Source organism: Hippopotamus amphibius, chromosome 4, assembly GCF_030028045.1.
Source record: "Hippopotamus amphibius kiboko isolate mHipAmp2 chromosome 4, mHipAmp2.hap2, whole genome shotgun sequence".
NCBI lineage: Eukaryota > Metazoa > Chordata > Mammalia > Artiodactyla > Hippopotamidae > Hippopotamus > Hippopotamus amphibius.
This window is the reverse complement of record NC_080189.1, coordinates 11043409-11066506: the sequence shown is the minus strand read 5'-3', so window position 1 is coordinate 11066506 and position 23098 is coordinate 11043409. Positions and strand designations below refer to the sequence as shown.

General features: G+C 38.7%; 1 protein-coding gene across 3 annotated transcripts in view; it reads right to left on the bottom strand.

Annotated features, from left to right (window-relative positions):
* The window catches only part of TPK1 (thiamin pyrophosphokinase 1), a 347881-nt gene that overhangs the window by 137778 nt on the left and 187005 nt on the right, over positions 1-23098 (bottom strand). For all 3 annotated transcript variants that reach the window (XM_057733044.1, XM_057733046.1, XM_057733045.1), the window contains one exon: positions 22062-22157. In XM_057733044.1, the coding sequence (XP_057589027.1) occupies positions 22062-22157 (96 nt within the window). The remainder of the gene's footprint in view (positions 1-22061; positions 22158-23098) is intronic.

The window sequence follows — 23098 nt, the reverse complement described above, 5'->3', positions numbered from 1 at the left end:
AGGCTGCTGGGGGGCGGGAGGAGCCAGCCCTGGGCTGTTTCTGCAGTTCTCTAGCTCTGGCTGGAAATAGGACATTTGATATTCACACAGAGAGAAGAAGGAAGACAGACACCAACCCTGTATATTTACATAGGCTTTACAAGCCTAGATTTATGCCTTTAGGACAACAATGCCACTGGGAAAGAAGGTTCAATGGAAAGCAGGCTGTTTACAGCCTGCCAGGATACCTTTTCTATCTGGATCCAAAGCCCTGCGCATATACTTCTAACATTACCCAGTGTATCGTAAATTTTTAAAACATGATATTTCCCAGATGCCTCAGCATCCCCATAAACAGGCTGTAAGCACCTGGCACAGAGGACCAGGTGCACCAGGGTGATAAGGTTGGTCACTGCCACAGGTTCCCCTTCGTGCCCTCCTCTGACTGACTTAGTGACATTCAAGCACACCAATGACAGCCTCTCACACTTTTGCTTGTGTTCCCACCCTGACCCCCCAAAAGGCACTTGCTCACGGGTCCTCACTCTCTCTGCGGGCTCCCCACCTGCTTGGTTAAGCTCACACCCTGTGGCCTCCTCGCATGTGGCCCCTGCATGGCCCGCTGCACGCCTTCCTCTCTAGGACCTGTGAGCATAATGGTCCTTTAATTTCATTCGCCTCTCCTTGGTGCTAACTCCGCGTCTACGTGTGTCTGCATCAGACTGATCATCAAAACCCCCAATTATTCCTTACAGCAGACCCAGTCACCCTTGGTTATGACTGCTCATATACTTGTGTATCTCTCCTTCTAGAGGAGGCCTGTGAATCACAGATGCCAGCCGCAGCATATGCGACACAGCAGACAGCAAGCATTTTCTGAGCTTCCCCGAAGCATAGAAAGTCAGGGAAAATTGAATAAATAACCAGACAGGCAAGAAGTTGATTATGAGGCTGAGTTAACGTCATCTAAATCCTACAAAACAGTACTTCGCTACTTGGCAAGGATTCTAATAGTAGATTTTGAAAAGAACAACTTGTTTCACATGTGTTACCCCAGGTCGCATTTGTTGATCATTTACCATGGGTTAGGTACTATTCTAAACACTTAGGATAGATCAGTATATGAGACAAAAACTCCTGCCTTCATGGAGTTGATATTCAAATGGAGTACAATATATGTATAACTGAATCACTTTGCTGTACACCTGAAACTAACACAATATTGTTTTAATCAACTATACTTCAATATAAAATAAAAATTTAAAAATTAAATAAAATAAACAAATGGAGGACGATACACAATTAATAAAAATAGAAAATAAGTATATTAGTTGGGATGTGAAAAGATGGCAAGTCCTACAAGGGAATAAGAGAGTAGGAGAAGAGAGAGAAAAAATGCTAGGTTGAGAAGAGCTTCCACCTTAAACAAGATAGCCAGGGTGGGCTCCGTGGAAAAGGTAAGAGAGGAGCAGCAAAGATCTGAAGGAGATGAGGAAGCCAGTATAGACACCTGGGGCCAGAGCCCAAACTGTATTAAGGCCTTGAAGCAGTGACATGGCCCCAGGCATTTTCAAAGAGTATCAGGAGGCCAGTCGTGAGAACTGAATGAGAAATTAGTAAGAGGAATCATTGAAATCTAAATACTAGATCTACACAGAGCCTTGGTAAGCCATTGTAAAGTCCTGACTTTTATTAGCATTAACTGGAAAGCCATTTTGAGTACAGGGGTAAGAGGATGTATACATTTTTAAAAGTCACCATGCTGGGTGTCTGGAGAACAAACTGTGTGGAGGCAAAGAAGAAAACCAGGAGATCATTAAGAGATCAGCACAGTAACACAAACAAGAGACAACTTTGCAAACCCCATCACTCTATCAAAAACTATTACCAGGGACATCTTCATTGCTAAACCCAATGGTCAATTCTCAGTTTTGATATTATCCGATTCATCAGTAACATCTGACAAGCTTATTCTTACCTCCTCCTGGATACAGTCTCTTACAGAAAGATGGGCTTCCAGCAAACCATATGGCCTTGATCTCACTGGTTGTTTCTTCTCAGGAATCAACTTAACAACGGTACCGTGGTCCAGAGCAAGGACCTTAATTCTGTTCTGTCATTGCATTCCCTCGCTTGGTGTCCTCATGCAGCCTTGTGGCTTTAAATACCATCAATGTCAACACCTCCTGTGTATCTTCAGTCCAGATTTCACTCCTCGATCCCAGCCTCATATATTGCTTACTTGACATCTGCATTTGGAACCCAACAGAGATCTCCAAGTTAACTGATCTTTCCCTCAATCACAATCTCCCACAGTCTTCCCTACCTCAGGTGCTCCAGCCAAAACTCCCAGGGTCATTCTTGACTCCTCTCTCTTAAATCCCTTGCTTATTTCTCAGGAAATTCTACTGGTTCTAAGTTCAGTATGTATCCAAAATTTCTCCCCTCCTCACTACCTACAACCTCATCACAACCTTGGCCACCAAAATCCATCAGAGGATGTGAGCCACTGTTATATCTTATAGGAAACACTGCAACAGCCTCCAACGGATCTCTCTGCTTCTGCCCTTATTTCTTCACAATCTAGTCTCAATACAGTATCGAAAATAATCCTGTTAAAATGTAGATCAGATTATGACACTCTTCTGTTCAAAATCCTCCAATGATTTTTCAATTTTTTTTACTAAGATATCAAAGCCCTGCAATATTGGATATCCAGGTATCTCTCTGGTCTCAGCTATTTCCCTTCTCTTCCTCCTCTTGGCTAAAATCACAATTCCTTCCCTCCTCTCTGTCTCTTGAGATATGAGAGTCCTTCCTACTTCAAGGACTTTGCATTTGCTGTTCTTTCTTCCTGGAATGCATTATCCTCAGATATTTACATGACTAGCTCCTTTACTTATTTCACCGACCATCTATCTAAAAAATGCCCCCTCTTCCATGCCAACAGATCATATCCCCATTCCCTGATTTAGATTTTCTCCTTAGTACCTCTCATTATCTGACATCATGCTAAATATTTTATTTGTTTAGCTTGTCTTATTATTTGTCACCCTAATTAGACTAAAATTAAATGATAGCAGAGATTTTCAGTCTCTAGCATTTAGAGTGCAGCATGGTACATTATTACGTACTTATTGGTGTCTCAAATATTTGTTGAATAAATGAAGGAATAAAACTAGGGTTGAAGGATAATAAAAAAGCATGGTCAGTGGATCAGAGTACTGGTGGAGTTTAAGAATTGTTGAAGTCAGGGTATGAGAGGGTGAGTCAAATGGATAGAATAGAGATTAAGGAGGGTTTATAAATCTTGTTATAGACAAGGTCTAGGTATGTTCACACAACTGAGTAAGTGAAGAGGCAAACAAAATAACTCGAGGGGATAAATTTAAGGAAACAAGAGGTCAGTGTACTGGAAGGTTCATTCAACTGTGTGTGGAATTTACCATGAATTAAAACAGTATTGTTGAAAAAAATTATTGGTGACCTAGATGTTAACTTCATTGAGACAAGCAGAAAAATGACCAGGATTATAACAAATGAAAACTACAGTGATGAGCAATAAGGATGATAGAATCTGATGACATGAGATTCAGATCTTGAGTTTTTAGGGGAAAAGAATTCAATAGAACAGCACTGGCCAATGGAAATACAACAGGAGACATATACCAATGTAAAATTTTCTAGTAGTTACATTTAAAAAAGTAAAAAGAGGTAAAATTTTAAAAACATATAGTGTTTAATGTACTATATCTAAAATATCATTTTAACATATAATCTGTAGCAAAAATATTGAGGTGTTTGGAAAACTAGATAATTACATACAGAAGAATAAAACTGGACCCTATCTCATACCACTCACAAAAATTAACTTGGAATGGATTAAAGACTTAAAACCTGAAACCATAAAACTCTTAGGAACAAATAGTGAAAAAGGTTCTTGACATTGGGCTTAGCAATAATTTTTTAGATATGACACCAAAAACACAAGTAAACAAAAGCAAAAATAAATAAGTGGGACTGCATAGATCTAAAAAGTTTCTGCAAAGCAAAAGAAATAATTAACAAAATGAAAAGGCAGCCTGTGAAAAGGGAGACAATATTTGCAACCATCTATCTGATAAGAAGTTAATATCTAAAGTATAAAAGGAACTCATACAATAACAAAAAACAAACAATCCAATTAAAAAATGGGCAGAGGATGTGAATAGACATTTTTTCAGAGAAGACATACAAATGGCCAATAGATACATGCAAAGATATTCAACATCACCAACCATTAGAGAAATGTAAATCAAAGCCACAATGAGATATCACCTCACACTAGTTAGAATGGCTATTATCAAAAAGACAAGATCCTACTGTACAGCACAGAGAACTATATATATATATATACACATATATATGTATAACTGAATCACTTGGCTATATAGTACAAGTTAACACAACATTGTAAATCAACTATACTTCAGTAAAGTAAATTTTTTTAAAAAGACAAGAGATAAAAGGTGTTGGTGAGGATATAGAGAAAAGCAAACCCTGTGTACTGTTGGTAAGAATGGAAATTGGTGCAGCCACTATGAAAACAGCATGGAGGTTCCTCGAAATATTAAAAATACAACTTCTATATGACTCAGCAATCAATCTCTCTTCTGTTTATATATATATACACACACATACACACACAAAAGAAGTCACAATCATCTATGCTCCCATGTTCACTGCAGCATTATTCACAATAGCCAAGGTATGGAAACACCAGACAACCAAAGTGTCTGTCAACAGATGAATGGGTAAAGAAGATTAAAAAATATGTGAGATATATATGTATATACATATAGATGTAACATACACACACATACATACACATACACACAGTAGAATAGTCTTCAGACATGAGAAAGAAGGAAATCCTGCCATCTGTGACAACATGGATAGACCTGGAGGACATGAGATGCTAAGAGCGGATAAGTCAGATAGAGAAAGACAAACACTGTATGATCCCCCTTAGATATGAAATCTAAAAAAGCTGAATACAAAGAATGAGAGTAGAATGTCAGTTGTCAGCAGCCAGCATGCATGTGGGGGAAGTAAGGTGACACTGGTCAAAGGGTACAAACTTCCAGTTGAAAGATGAGTAAGTTCTAAAGGCCTAATGGGCCGCTTGGTGACTGTAGTTAACAATGCTGTATTGTATATTTGAAAGTTAAGAGTAGATCTTAAATGTTCTCATCCCCACAACAACAAACAAAGGTAATCATGTGAGGTGATGGACTTGTTAACTAACTTCATTATGGTAATCTTTCTACAATACATATGTGGGTTACATCATCATGTTATATACCTTAAACTTACACAGTGTTATTTATCAATTATCTCAATGAAGCTGGAAAAAATATTGAGATATCTTACATTTTTTCCCACTTGGTCTTCAAAATCCTCAATGTACTTTACAGTAATGGCACACGTCAATTTTAGGCCTCAGGTGGCTAGTAGCTGGAGTTTTGGACCACACAGGTCTAGAAATAGTGAACAGTAGTGAAGGCACCCAAGCCTAATTCTGGGGCCCACTCTAGAAAAAGCAGTAGGAGAAAAGACAAAACAGTAGCACTACTACGGCTGCAGAGAACTGCTGTCAGAGGAAAAAAGCCCAGTTTCTGTTGGAGTTAGATGTAAAGACATTGTGAATATAGGGGTTTTGTTTTGTTTTGTTTTTTAAATATAGGGGATTTTTAACGAGGATGGACCATGAGTTTCAGAGGGCTCTGAGAGGAAGAGTGTACAGATTCTAGGGCAAGTCTATTTATCTGAGAACACGTCTACCAATCTCTAAAGAATGGAAGCTGCTCTCAGAGATTAACACATTTTCTATTGGTTGTGATCCGTCAAAGACTCAGTGTTTGTAACCCTAACAAGTGTTGTTACCATCCTATGAGCTTTGTGGATAAAATATTGTCGACAATATATTTGTGCACACACACATAACACAAGTACATACCTGTTATGCCATGTTCTGTAATGTATAAAATGTCAATTTCTAATTGGTTTTAATACATGTCCTACGTTCAAGTCAGGAGTGTTTTACACGGGCCTCTTTTGTTAGCAAAGGGAAGTGATGGACTCGAGATTGCTCGTGGCTCTTCACCTGTAATTGTGTGCAGCAAAAGGAACCCTGAAACCCTGGATTAATACACTGGAGAGCTGACTGTAGTATGGGGCACTCCCTTAATAAGCCACGGAACCACATACGAGTTACACGACCTCCTCATGACGTAGGTGGCTCACCTATAAAGGTAAGGGATGGACTAAATTCCCTAACTATTTTTCAAGATCTCTTTCACTTCTAACAGTCCATATGAGGTTCTCTGGTTTCCACTCTAACAGGTTAAATAATAATTGTGTCTATTTTGTTTAGGGAATAAATGAAAAACTTGGCTTTGCATTATTTGCCTTAATGGAATCATGACAAGACTGGCTGAAGGATATATAACACCAAAAGAAGAAGCACTTTCATTTTTCTTTTATAGCAATAAAAACCTTTTGGTAAACAAATGTCATGTTTTTCTCCATTTGTCCTCAAAAAGACTTAGATACAGCATGCACAAAGTCTACAGCAGAGACAGTGGCTGTCACCATATTTTAATTGCATTGACTTTCCATAAATTGAATTCTGGAGATGCATAAATGGACAAAAAATTGAATTCTGGAGATGCATAAATGGACAATTTCTTTGAGGCTTTCCCTGATAGACAGGGTGACCATACAATTTAATATACAAGCTGAGACACTCTTGTAAGTATAAGGGGGACATTATAAATAATTACACCAAAAGTACAGGCATAAACCAGGACTATCCCACGTAAACCAAGACACATTTACCCTACTGTTTGAGAACTACAAGTAACATTAACATAGCCAACTTAACAAAATTAAACTCTAGGATCTCAAAAAATTTAGATGTTATTCTTAAGCTTCTCTTAATTTTCAAATATCTGTACTGTACTACAATTAGACTTGAACAGAAGATGAAATTCTCTGGTCCAACTGCTTGATGCTCCAATTTAAAGATGGAAGACCCAATGCAGGCTATGAAGGAAATCACTGGAACAAGATAGAGCAAAAACAATAAACTGGCAACAACCAAGCAATATCAAAATATGTTTTAATAAGCCTATAAAATAATTCCAGTGATTGATGTGAAGTACAATGAGACACCAGAGAAATTAAAGCCTTCAGGTTTTATGGCATCAGAATATAGTGTACTGACAAATACAGACTATACCTGGCTGGATCTTGGCAGCCTGTGGAAACAATACTACAGGGATCCCATTTAAATTTCAACTAGGCCCAATGAGTCACAGTTTAATGTAAGCCTGTTTGGGTGAGAAAGAAATAATGTCTCTTGCAATGGCAAGATAATGAGGCTCCCAATTTTTCCTCAAATAATTTGTCCTCCATCCTCCCTGCTGCAGCCTTAATTCACGCATCATCCTTCCCACCTGGGTAACCCCACTGGCCTCCTGCCCAGCCATCTGTAACCAAGTAGTTTTCTACCTGATTATGAAAGAAGGCTTTCTACAGCTCAAATCTGATCATGCCAATGTTCTGTTTAAGTACTGGCTTTCCAGAATCTACAATAGAGTCCAAACTCCTCTAATACTGAATCGCAAGTTACATCTGCAACTCCTATCCCATTTATAGTCTGGAAGTACTTAAGTTTTCAGAACACACGAAAAGATTTCAAATCTCAGTGCCTGAACGACCCCCTTTCCCCACCCTCCCTTGTAAAGTATTTCCAAAGATGCCTACCCCCACCTCCTAAAAAAAAAAATTGAACTTGAACAGAGCATTTTCATCCAACTTTGTCAAACTGTAAATAAGAAATGTCATAAACATGTTTACCACAAAACTTGTTTTTCAGTATGTTGAGAAAAAAATATTGAAAGATAAAAAATCAGAGGAAGGGACATATTTACACCTGAAAAGTGAGCCATGTATACAAGCTTGTTTGCACCTGACAGGAAACTATGGAGACAATGAAAAGGATCTATGCCAAGACTCCTGACTTAAACCATAATCCCCCAGTAAAAGTTTTAGCATAAAAGCTCAGGCAGCCCATACCCTCACTGACCATCAGGAGCTTATTATGTCCCTGTACTGCTCTGGAGAGTTCAGCTTTTAGACTGAAAGAAACTGCTGCGGCCAGAGGTCCTTGACACACCGACAGCAAGTCAGCAGCAGAGGAGGCCAGGAGAGACGGGCCTACCCCAAAAGGTAAGTCCCCTCCCTACTAGTGCATTCTGTTAGCTTGTTAAAGGAAACAAATGTGAATAGTGCAAGTGTGCGTGTGTGATTCGGACTTTCGGTATTGGCTACCCTTTGACAACCCAAACCTAAGAGTTTTACCTTTGACCATGAATACTCAGAACAAAACACTCCCCTGATTCTGGTTAGTTCCTGGTCTATCTTCCAGATGCAGCTGAGTAACCACCTGCACAAGGAGAATTCAGACTGGAGAAGGTCCACTTCCAAGGGGCTTCTCACCTGTCCTATCCTGCTTACAAGTGCATTCACTGCAAAGGCCACAAATTCTTAGAGTCAGATACTGTGTCTCATTCAGTTTGCACCTTTCAACCTATTGATACAATACTTAGCAGAGTGGCTAGTAAATATGTAACAGAAATTTGTCAGCTGAACTGTAACAGTTTCCATGCTTTAACTCTGGCAAACAAGACCAATCTTCAGGAGGCACACTTTTAAGTCTATTTTCTAAGGTCTCTAATTTCTTTCTCAAATTCTTGATGGAAAAGATGACTAAAGAGTTATCCTTCAAAGAAGCCTGTAATTGGTTCTTTTTTTTTTTTTTACTATCATTAGAATTTCCATCCTTCAATTCAGCTTGCACACAACCATTATACTAATTTTCTAAATTATGACTTTTCATTCAAAATTCTCTAACAGATTAACATCACCTGTAAATCAAAATTCAAATTCTTTATCTGGAGATTAAAGGTTCTTCGCATGTGACCCCAAACAATCTTTCTAGCACTGATGACTGCTGTGACCTGTTCTCCTCCTTAGAAATCTTACTGCACACAGAGTTTTTCTTTGCTTTTCCAGACTGCTGTCTGGAATCCCTGAAAACACTTTAATTTCAGATGTCCTAGTCATGACACAGTAAAGGACAATGACTAAGCTCATTCCCAGAATAATGAAATTTTTTTCCATTTACCCTAGCCTTTGAAATTTTTAGTTAAATACTTCAAGCCTGGTTGCAATAAGTGTCGTCTTTCCTCACAGATCTGTCCTGAGTACTAATATTTCCTTGATTAACTCGCCTATTGGTTCTCAAACCATATCAATGAAACCCCTGGGTATGGGACATTTTTTTCCATATAAACAAAATGCACAGTGTGATATGATATATATATATCTATATATATATGGAAATGTGTTATTTTTCCTCCCATGTAAATACACACAGTGATGGCAGGAGCAAATCTGCATATATTTACATTTCTCTATATCAGAAAGTGAGTGCCAAGGAGAGCTGAACAGAATAAAGAAAACGCATACTTGTGTGTGTGGTTTTTTCACATGATTTTATTCTATTATCTCTGCTGAAAATTAAATTCTTTGAAGAGTCAGGAATATATTTATAAGTAAAGTTACATAAAATCATGGTCTGTATAAGTAACATGAATATTATAAATCTACTGGAGGTGATTATGGTCTCCAAACCTCTCATACCATCGGGGGTCTTGAGAAATGGAGAGATGTATTATTTGTGCTTTAGAAATCCTCAAATACCTAGCATAGCATCTTCAACACAGTTGGTATTTAGTGCAAAATGAAAACTCAAAGTATGATTTATATCATATTCAGAAACCATTAGCTATTTGGAAGTAGAGTTTGAAAGGATATTACAGTTTGTGTAAATGTCATCCACCAAAGCTAAATGATTGCTTGGTAAGATGAATGAAAAAAATTCAAATCTGCATTCCTGACCATCCTACTCAAAAAGCACCAGGTATTTTTCACTCTGGCTAAAAATGCTATAACATACATGATATCCTTCTAAAGTTGAATATTTGAAAGAGTACTAAGCAGTCATTCCTTCCATTCTGTGGAAGATGGGTTATGAGGTACCAGAACCTGGAACCCATCATCCTCTTTCTTTCATCCCTCTTTCATCCTCTGTCATTCCCATCACTGAGGAAGTTGAAAACAGACAATTTTCAAAACCTTTGTAAACTGACTGACTTTTGGTAAGAGACACTTTGTTCCCAGAAGGTTAGTATTTCTGTACTCGAGATTATTTTTTAATAGCTATTATCCTATCTTGCAGCATCATGATTTGTTTTCTCTAAACAATACTTCTTGCTTTTGCTTAGCTATAAAATAAGTCTTAGCTGCATATTCTTGTCTAAAAGGATAAATGAAACTCTTGGTTTCCATGTTTGGATGGATTAGATTTGACTCTTTGTAGTACTTTGGGTGCATTATTTTCCCAAAGTTTAGTGGTATAAAACTCTCTTCATTTTCTATTGACCAGTTTATAATATAATAGGTGGCTATCAGGCTTGCTATAGTGCAATTCTTAGATTTTGCAATCCGGTGCAATATAAATAGTTTATGTTAATTGTCCCCTTTCCACCTTCTGGGAGAATAGAGACATTCTGATTGCAAATTTTGCACTTGGTCATTAACACTCTGGTTTCTGGACATCCACTGGAGCATTTTATAATGCCAAATGAGAATGTTAAAACCATTACTGCAGTGACATTAATTACTTAACGCTTACTTCTTGCAGTGTAGTAAGTTTGCTTCGGCTAATACACATATACAAAATAGCTGATCACCTCGTCATCCTCAGGTTTAAGTTATAAGTGATGCTATTTGATTTTGCTAAATGTATTATTCCATGTCCATAAGCATCATAGTAAACTGAGTGCAATCTGGGGGAAAATATTGGTTCAATAATTTCCTCTTTCTGAAATACTTTCCTTTATTTATATGGATGCTTTAAAAAAATCAGAATCTTTAGGGTCAATTTTACAGCCATCTAAAATCTCTAGTAGAAATGGATGAGGAAATAGAATTAAATTGTAATCAGTGAACTTTGAATTCAGATATTCCTACTTCCTAATGTGCTTCAAAATATTTTGACACAGTTGTTCATATGCAAAGTACATAGTCATATCTGTGTTGAGAAGGTGAGGTTCCTAATGGGCCCAGAAAAGAAGCTGATATTACCTTATTTGTACTCCATGCTTCTGTTAAGGACCAGCATGTTGACCATGGTATGCTAAGCAGAAGTACCAGGAAAAGAGAGGGTCGTGGAAACAGAAACACATTTTCTACTTCCAGCTACAAAGAGAAGAGAAGGCTGGAGAGCGAATGCTATGGGGTTCCATCTTCTCTGATTTAAATGGAACTTTCTGAGATACCTAGACTCATCACCTAACACAAAGGAGAATGTATTTCTATGTAGATATCTCTTCTCCTGATTAACTACCACTGAAAATATGTCGATCTGATGTGTACATCCTTCTGATAAGCAATAACATCATTTCAGTTCTTCAATCATGACAAACTATACGCAAATCATAATGATAGTATCTTAAAAATATAGATACTATCATTGTGGAGGATCATAATTATGAACATAATCACTACTACATGTGATGTGTCTGGCTAACAGATACACAGAAGAAGAAATTTTATAATCTACTAAGCAACTTCAGGATGTTCCATTATAACTGCATTATTTTTTACGGAGTTCTCAAGGTATAGTTTCCTTCTCCATCTGCAGTTTCTGCCTCTCCATGATGCAGTAACTTTAAATAAAATAGTCCTTTTCATATTAGGTCAGCATTCCTCTGCAAAGGAGCACCACGCCAACCATATCTGTAATCCTCTGCATTAATAAGAAATTTTATCTGGTAAGTGAGTCATCCAGCTGAGATTCCTGGTACGCAGATAAACTTAACCCTTGTCCTGGGGCCTATAAAAGCATGCTTCTCCTCTGGCAGGGATGGATTAGGCTGCCACAGCCTCTAAGGCAGTTAGCTTTTTACATCCTAAGCAGTATCTCCTGAGTCACGCCAAAGCACAGGGAGTATCTATTTTCTCTTGTTGCACAGCACTATAAAAAAGATTGCTGGCCTCTAAGAAGAAAGAAAAACAGAGATGTGAATTTCTCTTTTGAAGGCTTTTCCAAAATGGTCTAGGAAACAGCCTGCTAGTTCATTCGATGCCCAGAAATTTTTCTTCTCCTTGCTTCCTCGTCTGATACTTAGCTTGCACCTCATTTGTTCCAGAACCTGAACATATAAGTAACTCTGTCACTCAACAAAGCTAGCAATGCTGATGATACACTGAAAGTCAAAAGGTGGTCTGTGTAGACATACTGATGTATAGCTGAATGTGCCTCTGTGTGTGTGTGTGTGTGTGTGTGATGCGTTGCTTTCTAGAATTTCACAAAAATTCCCATTTTAAGCTTACAACATCCCTTTGAGATAGATAAGCACAGGAACGAAAGTATTGATAGAAAACCTTGTCATAAAAGCCTTACAATGCCTCAGCTACAGAGCTGATGTTGGAATTGTGTGGTTTTGCTTTCAGTATCAATTCAAGGAAGTTGGCAAGATTTATTCTTGTCAAGTTCACAATGGTAAGGGCTTTTTCAAATAACTTAGACTCATAAAAAGCAGGTCCCAGAAGTAAAACAGCAATTAAGGAAATGAAAAGAAGATACTATGTGTACAATTTTTAATCACACACAACACACATCCCCTTCCCATACAATGAAGAGAAAAACGGAAGGTGTGTATATGACCAAATAATAGTGGATAATAATAGCGGATTTCTCCATGTACTTGCGAAAACCAAAAAGTGTTGAATTATAAAGGAATAAGACCTGGGGCAGTGAATAAGTCTTGTTAAAGTTAAAGCAGATTACTGAATGAAATTTACCAACATTTGACTAAAAGATCTTGCTAAAAAAGGATTCTTCCATATATGTATATTCGATAAATATTTATGGACTGCAAGGTATTGTTCTAGATGCTGAGGATACAGCAGAGAACAAACATGCACAATTCCCTGCCCATGTGAACTTTACATTCCAGTGCGTGAACACGTAATAGAAATAAATATCCTAAACACACCTAAGGTGACAGTACTATGGGGAAAACTGAGCAGGGAAGGGTAGAAGCCTGCTGAACTGAGGGACGAAGAGGAGGAGGGGTGAGAGTCTATTTAAATCAGGTGGTCATGGAAGGCCTCCTCGATATGGGAAAGGGGGCACTGAAGACCTCACCTAGGAAACACTGCAACATGTGAGGAGCCCTCTGTTTAATTCAAGTGTCTGATATTAAAAGATATCTTGTAAAATTAGAATATGTCCAAAAGAAACAATGCTAGGATGTAAACTAGATTATTGTGGTGATGACTTCACAATTTAATACAAATATTGGATCATTATCTTGTACACCCGAAACTGATATAATGTTGTATGTCAATTATACCTCAATTAAAAAAAATTATTTTATAACTATTACATATAGAATATATTTTATAAATTAAATATAATATATAAAACATATTTTCTAAAATATATCTATAAAATACAGTATTTTATATTTTATTTATATAAAATTTATTTTATATTTGTTTATATTCTGTAAATATATATTATCTAAAAGACATTATATAAAATATTATGAGATCACAAAAGCTAAGGTGTACAAAAACATGACTATTAATACACCACTGCTACTATTATATTTTTATGAAGGACTTTACACGTGGCAGGCACTGCAGTAAGCGCTTTGCCTCATAACTCGCTGGTACGTGTAGATTATTATTCTGACTTTCCAGATGAGAAAGCTGAGTCTTAACGAACTTAAAGCTTTCTGCAGAGCTTTCTGCAGTCATGCAGCTGAAAGAATGTCAGCCTACTCCAATCATCTGAGCACCTAACTTCTGATTACAATGTGTTGGAGACCAATTCTTTCCATAATAAGCATACTCATTTTTACAACTGGTACAGAAAACAAGCAATGTAAAGAATCTGGACACATGTCACACATGTCGTGGGAGAATTAGTAGGAAATGCCACTAAGAAGACGCTTTCACAAAGGATATGTGCCAGCTAAGGTTTGCCAGGATGTCCTTTGGAATCTGCCTTGATGCTAATGACAATAAATTTATTCATTGAACAAGTACTTATTGAATAAGTCACTGAGAGGAAAGAAAAGATTAAAGGAAATATCCATTTAAGATAGAGGATGTACATTTTACTAATGGAATGGAGTGAAGGGGGCAAACAGAAGGCTAGTAAAATAACCCGGGTAAGAAATGATAAAGGTCTGAGCTAAGACAGTAGCAGGAGGACTGGAAAGAACAAAGTGGGCATAGGACATATTTGTAGAATTAAAGCAACTGTGATCAGCCACTGAGGGACGGTACAGGGGTAGTAAAATATAAGGTTACTCTCAGGTTTCTGCCAGGTGGATGGATGGTAGTGCCATTGAATGAGACAGAAAATAAAGAAAGAGAAAATGCAATTTTGTGAGAAAGATGATGAATTTTGGTTTACACTGAAATGAAGTTCCTCTGGCCTTCCAGTTAGTGGTTAGAAATAGGGCTTTGGAGTTCAGGATTAGAGATATAAGTTAGAGAGTTAATGGCACAGAATGATAACTGAAGCCCAGGGAAACAAGATAAAAGTAACAGGCAGATGTCACAGAATATCAATATAAGGAGAGGCAGGGAGAGAAGGGAGGTGGGGATGGAGACCACAGGACTTTGACAGATCAGGAGGGAATGCAGGAATAAATGGGCTGACTCTTTCTAGAGTCAATCCCGATAAAATCACATCCTTGATTGAGTCCTACCACACTGATTTCTCAGGAAACTGGAAAGGTAGAGGATCTGGGCTGTCGCGTAGTTTACACACCATCAAATTTCTAGCTAAGATTTTCGACCAGGCATAGTTTCCATGTACAATAGTTGCCTAAACCTGCAGCAGACACAATTTGAAAGTTTCTGAGCAAACAGGAGTCCACACAGTTATTTTGACTGAAGTACTTGCCTTTTTATTCTATATTACTATGAACCGTGGCACAGAAAGATGACACCATTCTACAGTTATAGCATATTTGCAACACTGAACATATTTGTTTCAAATAAACTTTGTTTTGAAATAATCTGAGATTTGGTAAAAAGTCATGAAGATAGTTCAGGGAGTATACCTTTCACCCAGTTCCCACTGATGTTAACATCTTATATAAACATGGCGTATTTGTCACAACTAAGATCGACACTGGGGCATGACTGTTATCAAAACTCTGGACTTTATTCACATTTCACCCCGCTGCACTTAGTTTTCATGTCTCTTTCATCGCCTCTGCTCTGAGACCGTTTCTCAATCTTTCCTTGTCTTTCAGGATGCTGAAAATACTGGTCAGGTATTTTGTAGAATGATCTTCAATTTGGGTTTCTCTGATTTTTTTCAAAGATTCAACTGAGATTATGGTTTCTAGGGAAGTACACCACAAGTGCCCTTCTCACCCTATACCTAGAGAGAGGGGCATGTGCTACTAACATGAATTATCACTGATAATGTTAATTATGATTAAGGTGGCATCTGCTAGTTTTCTCAGATGTAAAGATAGTATTTATTCCTTTCCAGAACACATGTTTACACACACAACAGATTTATTACATTTTGCTTTAGATAAGATTAGAATCTTGCCAAAGATACCAGCTCATCAGAACAGACTGTACTGAAGACACCACAGTACCTTGGAAAATACTTCTCAGAGTACTATTATAGTTCTTCCTGCAACCCTAAGGATATCTTATTATATTGATAAAGTAATTAGCTCAATCAGATACAGTCAGTCTTAAATTTGATGAGCAGCAACAGATATTTAGTATGAACATGAAGTCATTAGCCCATTACAAAACAGTCACGTCCAGTACTGATAATCAGTAGCTATAAATACTCTAAAACTCTCCACGATTAGAAGGTAGGTCTGACCCAGAGGACTTTCAAATTACTACTTCTCCCCGGGTCCCTTTAAGAATGGAGTCTCTATCTCCCCACTTGGTCCTCTTGGTCTCCTGAAAGTAAGCCCCACTGGCCTTTGATGCCAAAAATCCTGGGGCTTCATCTTCCAGACACAGGACCCCCAGGATGGGGAGCCCGATGTCGGGCTTAGACCCCTTGCTCCTTGGGGAGAACCTCTGTAGCTGTAATTATTCTCCCATTTGTGGGTCGCCCACCTGGAGGGAAGAGTCTTGAGTATGCCAAGCCTCCATCCCTCCTGCCCGTCTCGTTATGGTTCCTTCTTTACAGCTTTATTGTATAAGATCTTTTCCGGTAGGTTTCAATCTTTTTCATCGATAGGTGTTCTGTAAATAGTTGTAGTTTTGGTGTGTCCCTGAGAAGAGGTGAGCTCAGGTCTTTCTACTCTGTCCTCTCGGGTTAATAATCAAGACTTGTAGGCAGTCTTCATGTCATATTTAATTTGTATTAATATTTGTGTATTGCTCTTACTTATATAATACTTATTCAGCACCCTGCATCATTTGATTAAAAAACTGCTTACAAAAAAAATAACACAGTATGAGGGTGAGTCAAAAATTATCCACACTCTGGCTGTAGAATTTTAATTAACTTTTAGAAAAGAGAAATACATCATTTTTCGAAATAATCTCCTTGCTTTTCAATACACTTTGTCCATCTGTCAACAGCTTTCATATTCCCTCATTAAAAAATGTTTTAGGCAGAGCTGTGAGCTACAAACACACCGCTGTCTTCACTTATTCATCAGAAGTGAATCTTCATCCTCACAGGGATGCTTTCAGGCGACCAAAAAGGTGAAAGTCTGATGCAGCAAGATCAGGACTACAGGGAGGATGCTTTAACACCTCAAAACGAAGTTTTTGCAGAGTGTTGACAGTGTGGGTAGAAATGTGTGGACGTGCACACCCTCAGACCACAAAAAACAAATCACTGCACAATGCTCTTCTTTTGTGCAAATCACAAGTGGGACATTCTTTTTTGCTAGCACCTCAGTTACAAATAAACTGGTGTAACACATTCACATTTACACAGCAGTGACTGAGGAAACAGTAGCCTTGAATGGAAAGTGCTGATAAGACAGTGCGGCCAACAGAAGTTTTAGTATAACCAAAGTACCAATAATTTTTGATTCACCCTTGTATAAATGGGCTAAAACGTATTTAGGTTTTAGCAAATAAAGCTAGTATGAGTTTAAATCCATGCAATATACAGTTTGAAATTAACGTCAACTTTTCTGCCCAAATTTTGTCCAATATAAAGTCTGTTTAAAATATCAGAAGCAGAAGTAACTTATTCTATTGCCATATAATTCTAGGAAATATCCTAATCTGTATTTTAGGAGACCTATTATTCTTAGGGCCTTATAATCTAGATTTCTTACTGCTTCATCCTAAACAAGGTACATCTTACATTTTTGAAGCTTGGAGCAATAGCTTTTAATGTTTCCCACTGAATTCCAGGGTTTAGATCTCAAATGTGTATCACAGCATCAGAAAATATATGTGCTCTTTGAAGATTCAGTCATTTCAGATGGCAACCTGATAATTTATTCTTCATGACTCAGTCAGATAAACAATGTGGCAACATGAAAGCAAAGCATTAAAAAGTCACGTGTATCAAAGAACCCTTTTGCAGAGGAAAAAAGTTGAGGAGGAGCAGGTTTAAAATAGATAAATAATAAATAAGGTAATTTAGGGAAATCTTTTCTTTTATAATTAACTTCATGTTCTAGACAGTAAACTCTTTTAGGACAAGGACAGACCCTAATTCAAATTCTACAAAGTACTAATATGTTACACAGTATGGTTCCTTAACATATTAAATGCTACTTCAATTCATTTATACTATAGTTAATATTTTAAAGTATATGTTAATAAGAGCTTACTACAAAATATAGATACTTTGATTACAAATTCATATTTCTAATTTAGTAAGTGGAAAACCAGAAATGTATGATAATTTTGTAAGATTTCTTAGGTGGAAAAGTATATAAAGGATTTTTTGAGACAGTTTAGTGTATTTTAGGAAGAAATTTGTAAAAGCCCTCATGATGATCTCACTTTAGGGTAGGAAAACATGTGGAGGGGAATCTTTTGTGATTTTCCTTTCTAATCTTTCTAATCTTGCTTTTCTCCTGCTATTATATAAAATCAAAGACAATGTTGTGCTCCTACGTTAAACATACAGTCAGGTGGAAGCTCACAGGTGGTCCTCAGATTTAACTTAACCATGTTTTCAATCTGAACAAGAGCTACTTTCAATGGTTTTGTTAGTAATGTACTCAGTTGACCTAACTATGCTTCTTACAACACCTAAGTACAGTAAGGCCCCTACATGTGAATCTTCAAGTTGCGAACTTTTTTTCTTGGCTGCGACAGGTCTTCATTGCGGCATGTGGGGTCTTCCATTGCAGAGGCTCTTCACTGCAGCACGTGGGCTTCTTCCTAGTTGTGGTGTGCGAGTTTTTCTGTTTCCTAGTTGTGGCATGCAGGCTCCAGAGCGCGTGGGCTCCGTAGTTTGCAGCACGGAGACTCTCTAGTTGAAGTGAAGCAGTTGCAGTGCACGGGCTTAGCTGCCCCAAGTCATGTGGGATCCTAGTTCTCCGACCAGGGATCAAACCCATGTCCCCTGCATTGCAGGACGGATTCTTTACCACTGGACCACCAAGGGAGGTCCCAAGTTGTGAACTTTCAAAGATGCGAACGTGCCTCTGTATGCCAGCTGTTGTGCTATACTACTGTACTTTTCAAGGTACTGTACTGTACGATTAAAAATGTTTTATTTTTTGTGTTTGTTTTAACTTTATTTATTTATTTATTTATTTAGGCTGTGTCGGTTCTTGGTTGTGAGGCATGCAAGATCTTTCATTGTGGTGCTCGGGCTTCTCTCTAGCTGTGGCGCTGGGGCTTCTCTCTAGTTGTGGCATGCGGGTCTTCTCTTTAGCTGTGGTGCGCTTGGGCTCCAGAGCACGTGGGCTCTGTAGTTTGCAGCAGGCGGGCTCTCTAGTTGAGGCGCACAGGCTCAGTAGTTGCTACATGGGATCTTAGTTCCCCGACTAGGGATCAAACCTGCGTCCCCTGCATCGGAAGGCGCATTTCTTTACCACTGGACCACCAGGGAAATCCCATGTGTTTGTTTTTTATGGATTATTTGTGTGAAAAGTATTATAAACCTATCACAGTACAGTACCACACAGCCGACTGTGTTAGTTGGGTACCTAGGCTAACTTTGTTGGACTTATGAACAAAGTGGACTTACGAACTCACTCGGAATGGAACTCGTTTGTACATAGGGGACTCACTGCAATCACATCGTTCTCTGTCTTAAAACTCTTCAAAGCATCTGCTGTTAGTTCACTGAGTGTTAGTCATCCTCTCTGTGGACTGCCATACTTGGCCACTATCTACTCCCCTTTGCCATCTAACTCCTATTTGTTTCTTATGTCTCAGCCTTCTCTAAAAAGCCTCTCCCTAACTGCATCATCTGCTCTCCTGAGAGTTCCCGAGCATCTGTTATACGCAAAGTGCTGCTGTTCAATCGTAAACAAGACAGACCTGATCCCAGCTTCTTGGGCTACACAGTCAAGCTGGGAAGAAAGGCCTCAAGCAAACAATTAGAAATAATTAACACAATTATCAGAAGTGTTCATAGTATCGTAAAGGGAAAAAGAGGAGGCGCAGAACACAGAGAGCAGCAGAGCCTAACCCCGAGTGATGGTGCAGGAAAGTCTCCTTGGGGACGTCGGGCGTACTCTGCCACCGTGGCCTTGGCAAAGACAGAGAAAAATGTATTTTTTTTAATCAAAATATACTCAAAACATTCTAGAGAGAAGGGGCAACATATACAAAAGCACTTTAAGGCAAAGGAGAGGAGGGAATCTGGCATATTTTAGGAACAAGGAGAAAGACGGGCTCAAGATGAGGCTAGGGAAGGCACTGGGCCCAAAGCACGCCAGCCACAGAGGTGCCCCGCTCCCATTCTCCCCACAAGGACCTCGCTGCTGGGCTGGGAGGAGGGCAGCTGGCTGTCTGGACCCAGCAGCAACCCCTTCGTGACGCAGCACAGCCTGCCACTGGGGTCACACGCTTCCCTGGCAGCCTCCAGCCTACAACGAAGCAGGTGGTAGCAGGTGGGTGCAGCCCTTTCTGCCCAATTACAGGAGTCCCCTAAGAGGTCCTCTTGCTCCAGGCCTCCAGGAGCTCAGCCAAGACTCTGTCTGATTTGTTCCGTAGATCACACCTGATCACCCTCTCCCCCCACCAGTTTGAAGCTCTCTGTGGATTTTGGCCTTGTTGAGTTTGAGACATGATGATTTGTTTTGAGATTCAATGAATGAATACTGTATCACAGATACTATCAGTTAGACACAACAAATGATACTCACACAAGTTCATTCCCAGCTTTCAATACTTTCAGTGCAAGTACTAGGAAAATTGAAACAGTTGTGAAGATTCAGAATTTTTTTTTCTAAGAAACTCAACAGCAGCTGTGTCTGGATCAAGCAGATAACTCTCAATAGGTTGCTTTCTGTTTTCCTTACACAAATACATAATTATAGCAATTGACTGCTGGAAGTAGCACATTTGGTACAGCTCAAACTACCAGAGCGATGAGAAATGTTCACTCCGTTACTTGTGTTGAGTTTGCAGAGTAAGTTACTTGTCAAATACGATAGTTAACAAGGCTCTCCTTCAAAGGGAGAAAAGGACCTACTGCCTCAACTTAATAAATATGTGTTAGAATAAATCTTTCATAACTTCCGTGAAGGAGTAAGGTTTTATTAGGAGTGCCTCTCCATCACCTATGCCGTCCCACCACACACGTAATTAGCCACGTAGTTGGACTGTATGAGACGTGCATTGACCCCCCACTCTCTGCTCCAGTCCAAGACCATCAGGTTACTCTCACCATCCTCTGCCAAAACCAAGCATGGGTTAATGGAGAGAGTCCAGGACTTAGGTCTAATGACAGTGGGAAGTGACGCCCCTGCCTCTCAATCCTTCTAGATGTGAAGGTGTAAAAGAACTGCTACAAGAAGCCACTACAGACAGTCAGGGAAATCAGACTGAAGACAAAGCCCACACAGCACAGCCCAGACAATGAAAGAAGCAGGCGTGAGATCTGCCTGCGCTGTGTCTGAAATCAGCCCTGTCCCGCTCACTCGAGTCCTGGGGAAAGGTATCTCCTGTTACCTGTACTGTGAAAACCATCCTCATGTACAAAGGCATTTTCCTGGTTTTCTTAGTCTAAAATGACACATTGGATCAGGCATCTCAGCTTACCTTCCTGCCCTTCCCAGGAAAATAATGGTCAATTGCCATCCAATGCTTCAGGTTTAATCCTGTGGATCTTTGCTGAATACGGACTTCAACAAGTTTGCATATCATTTCAACAAGTGTCAAAAATATTGTAAAAAATACAAGTTTGTGCATTGGCGAACTGATGTGATTATACACTTGGATGCTAGGTGAAAATCACTACTGAATACCTCAGAGTCCACACTTACAAAGCAGCAGACTCTTCTCTCATTTCCAGAAGAAAAAAAAAAGTCAATAATATTTTATTTGTTTATATGAGAGTTTGCAATGATGGCCAGATCTAGGCCATATCTGTCTGTCTTGCCTACATAATATATACACACACGCATACACAGCTCTGCAGAGCAACAACCAACCTGAGATAGAAAGCAGCTACTCCCTTTAGGCTGAGAATGAGTCTCCAGTTTTGACTGCTTTGTACAAGGTCCACGTCACCCATTTTGGGACCTCACCACTGTAAGGTTCTGGAATCTGTGACCTCTGAGTCAAGTGTACACATTCATGTTTCAGCAACTAAGAACAGATTTGTTCACAGACTGAAAAGAGCTGACAAGAGAATCCAGATGAGCAGCACAGGAGCAGACCACGATTTCAGATGAGTAGCAACAGGGTTTTCCACCTCCTTGGTGTAAGATTCTTAACCACCAAGTAGGCACCTGTCTTACCTGCAGGTCTTTTCCTTCTATCTTCTTTTGGAGCACTTCAAGGCACTTGGTAAAGTCAGTATGGTCTTGATCAGGAGTTGAAATAATTTCACATCCCTGTGTTAAATCAGATAAAAGGTAGGAGTAAGTAATGATGTCGGCCTAGGAACGAGATCAAGAGCCATGAAAGTAAAGAGACAGCATCAGACATATCCTGTTATGCCTGTATTATACCTTGATCACTAGAATCATTACCATTATCTTTTTTATTTCACATAACAGGACATCTCAGCAATGATGTTAGACTGTCACAATAATGATCTGATTATGACAATCATTTTACCCAAAAAAGTACAGATTATACTACATTAATGGTCTTTAAAAATCACTGCACTGATGACATTCAAGATTATCATAAGGACTCAGGGACAAATATTTTAAAATATATTCACAGTAAAATGACCTGAAATGAAAATGAAACTATTTCTAAAAAACTTTGCGTTTCTTTAAGCAGACTTCCTAAGTTTACTCACACAAATAGAAAAACTAATGCTGAACTAATGATAAACTATATTTTAAGTAAAATCAAGTTAGCTGTTCCATAAAATTTCTTTACAGCACCCTTTCTCCCCACTATGCACAAAGAAGCAGGAAGACAGATGCCTCTGTAAATATGTCTCTTGGATTATCTTTTGGACATAATGAAGTGAATTTATAAGTTCTTCACCTCTTCCGCAACAGATAACCTTACCTAGTGAAAAACACTGAAATATATTTGTAAATGTAACACCACAAAAGTGCCAACTTGTTGACACTAGTGAACTGAGATGGTTCAAGAAACGATATTTTTGAAATGACACCTTTTCCTCCGATGTCTTCCAGAAGCAAAGGTATATAAAACCAGAGCACGATGGGACTTCCAACTTCTTCATTCAAAAATAAAACAATGCCAGGTCTCTGACAAACAGCTGAGTAAGGGAAAGTTAAATATAATCTGGTATATAAAGTAGCCATTCAAAGAGTTTTAAAGGATACAAAACACCCATACCAGCCCTTAA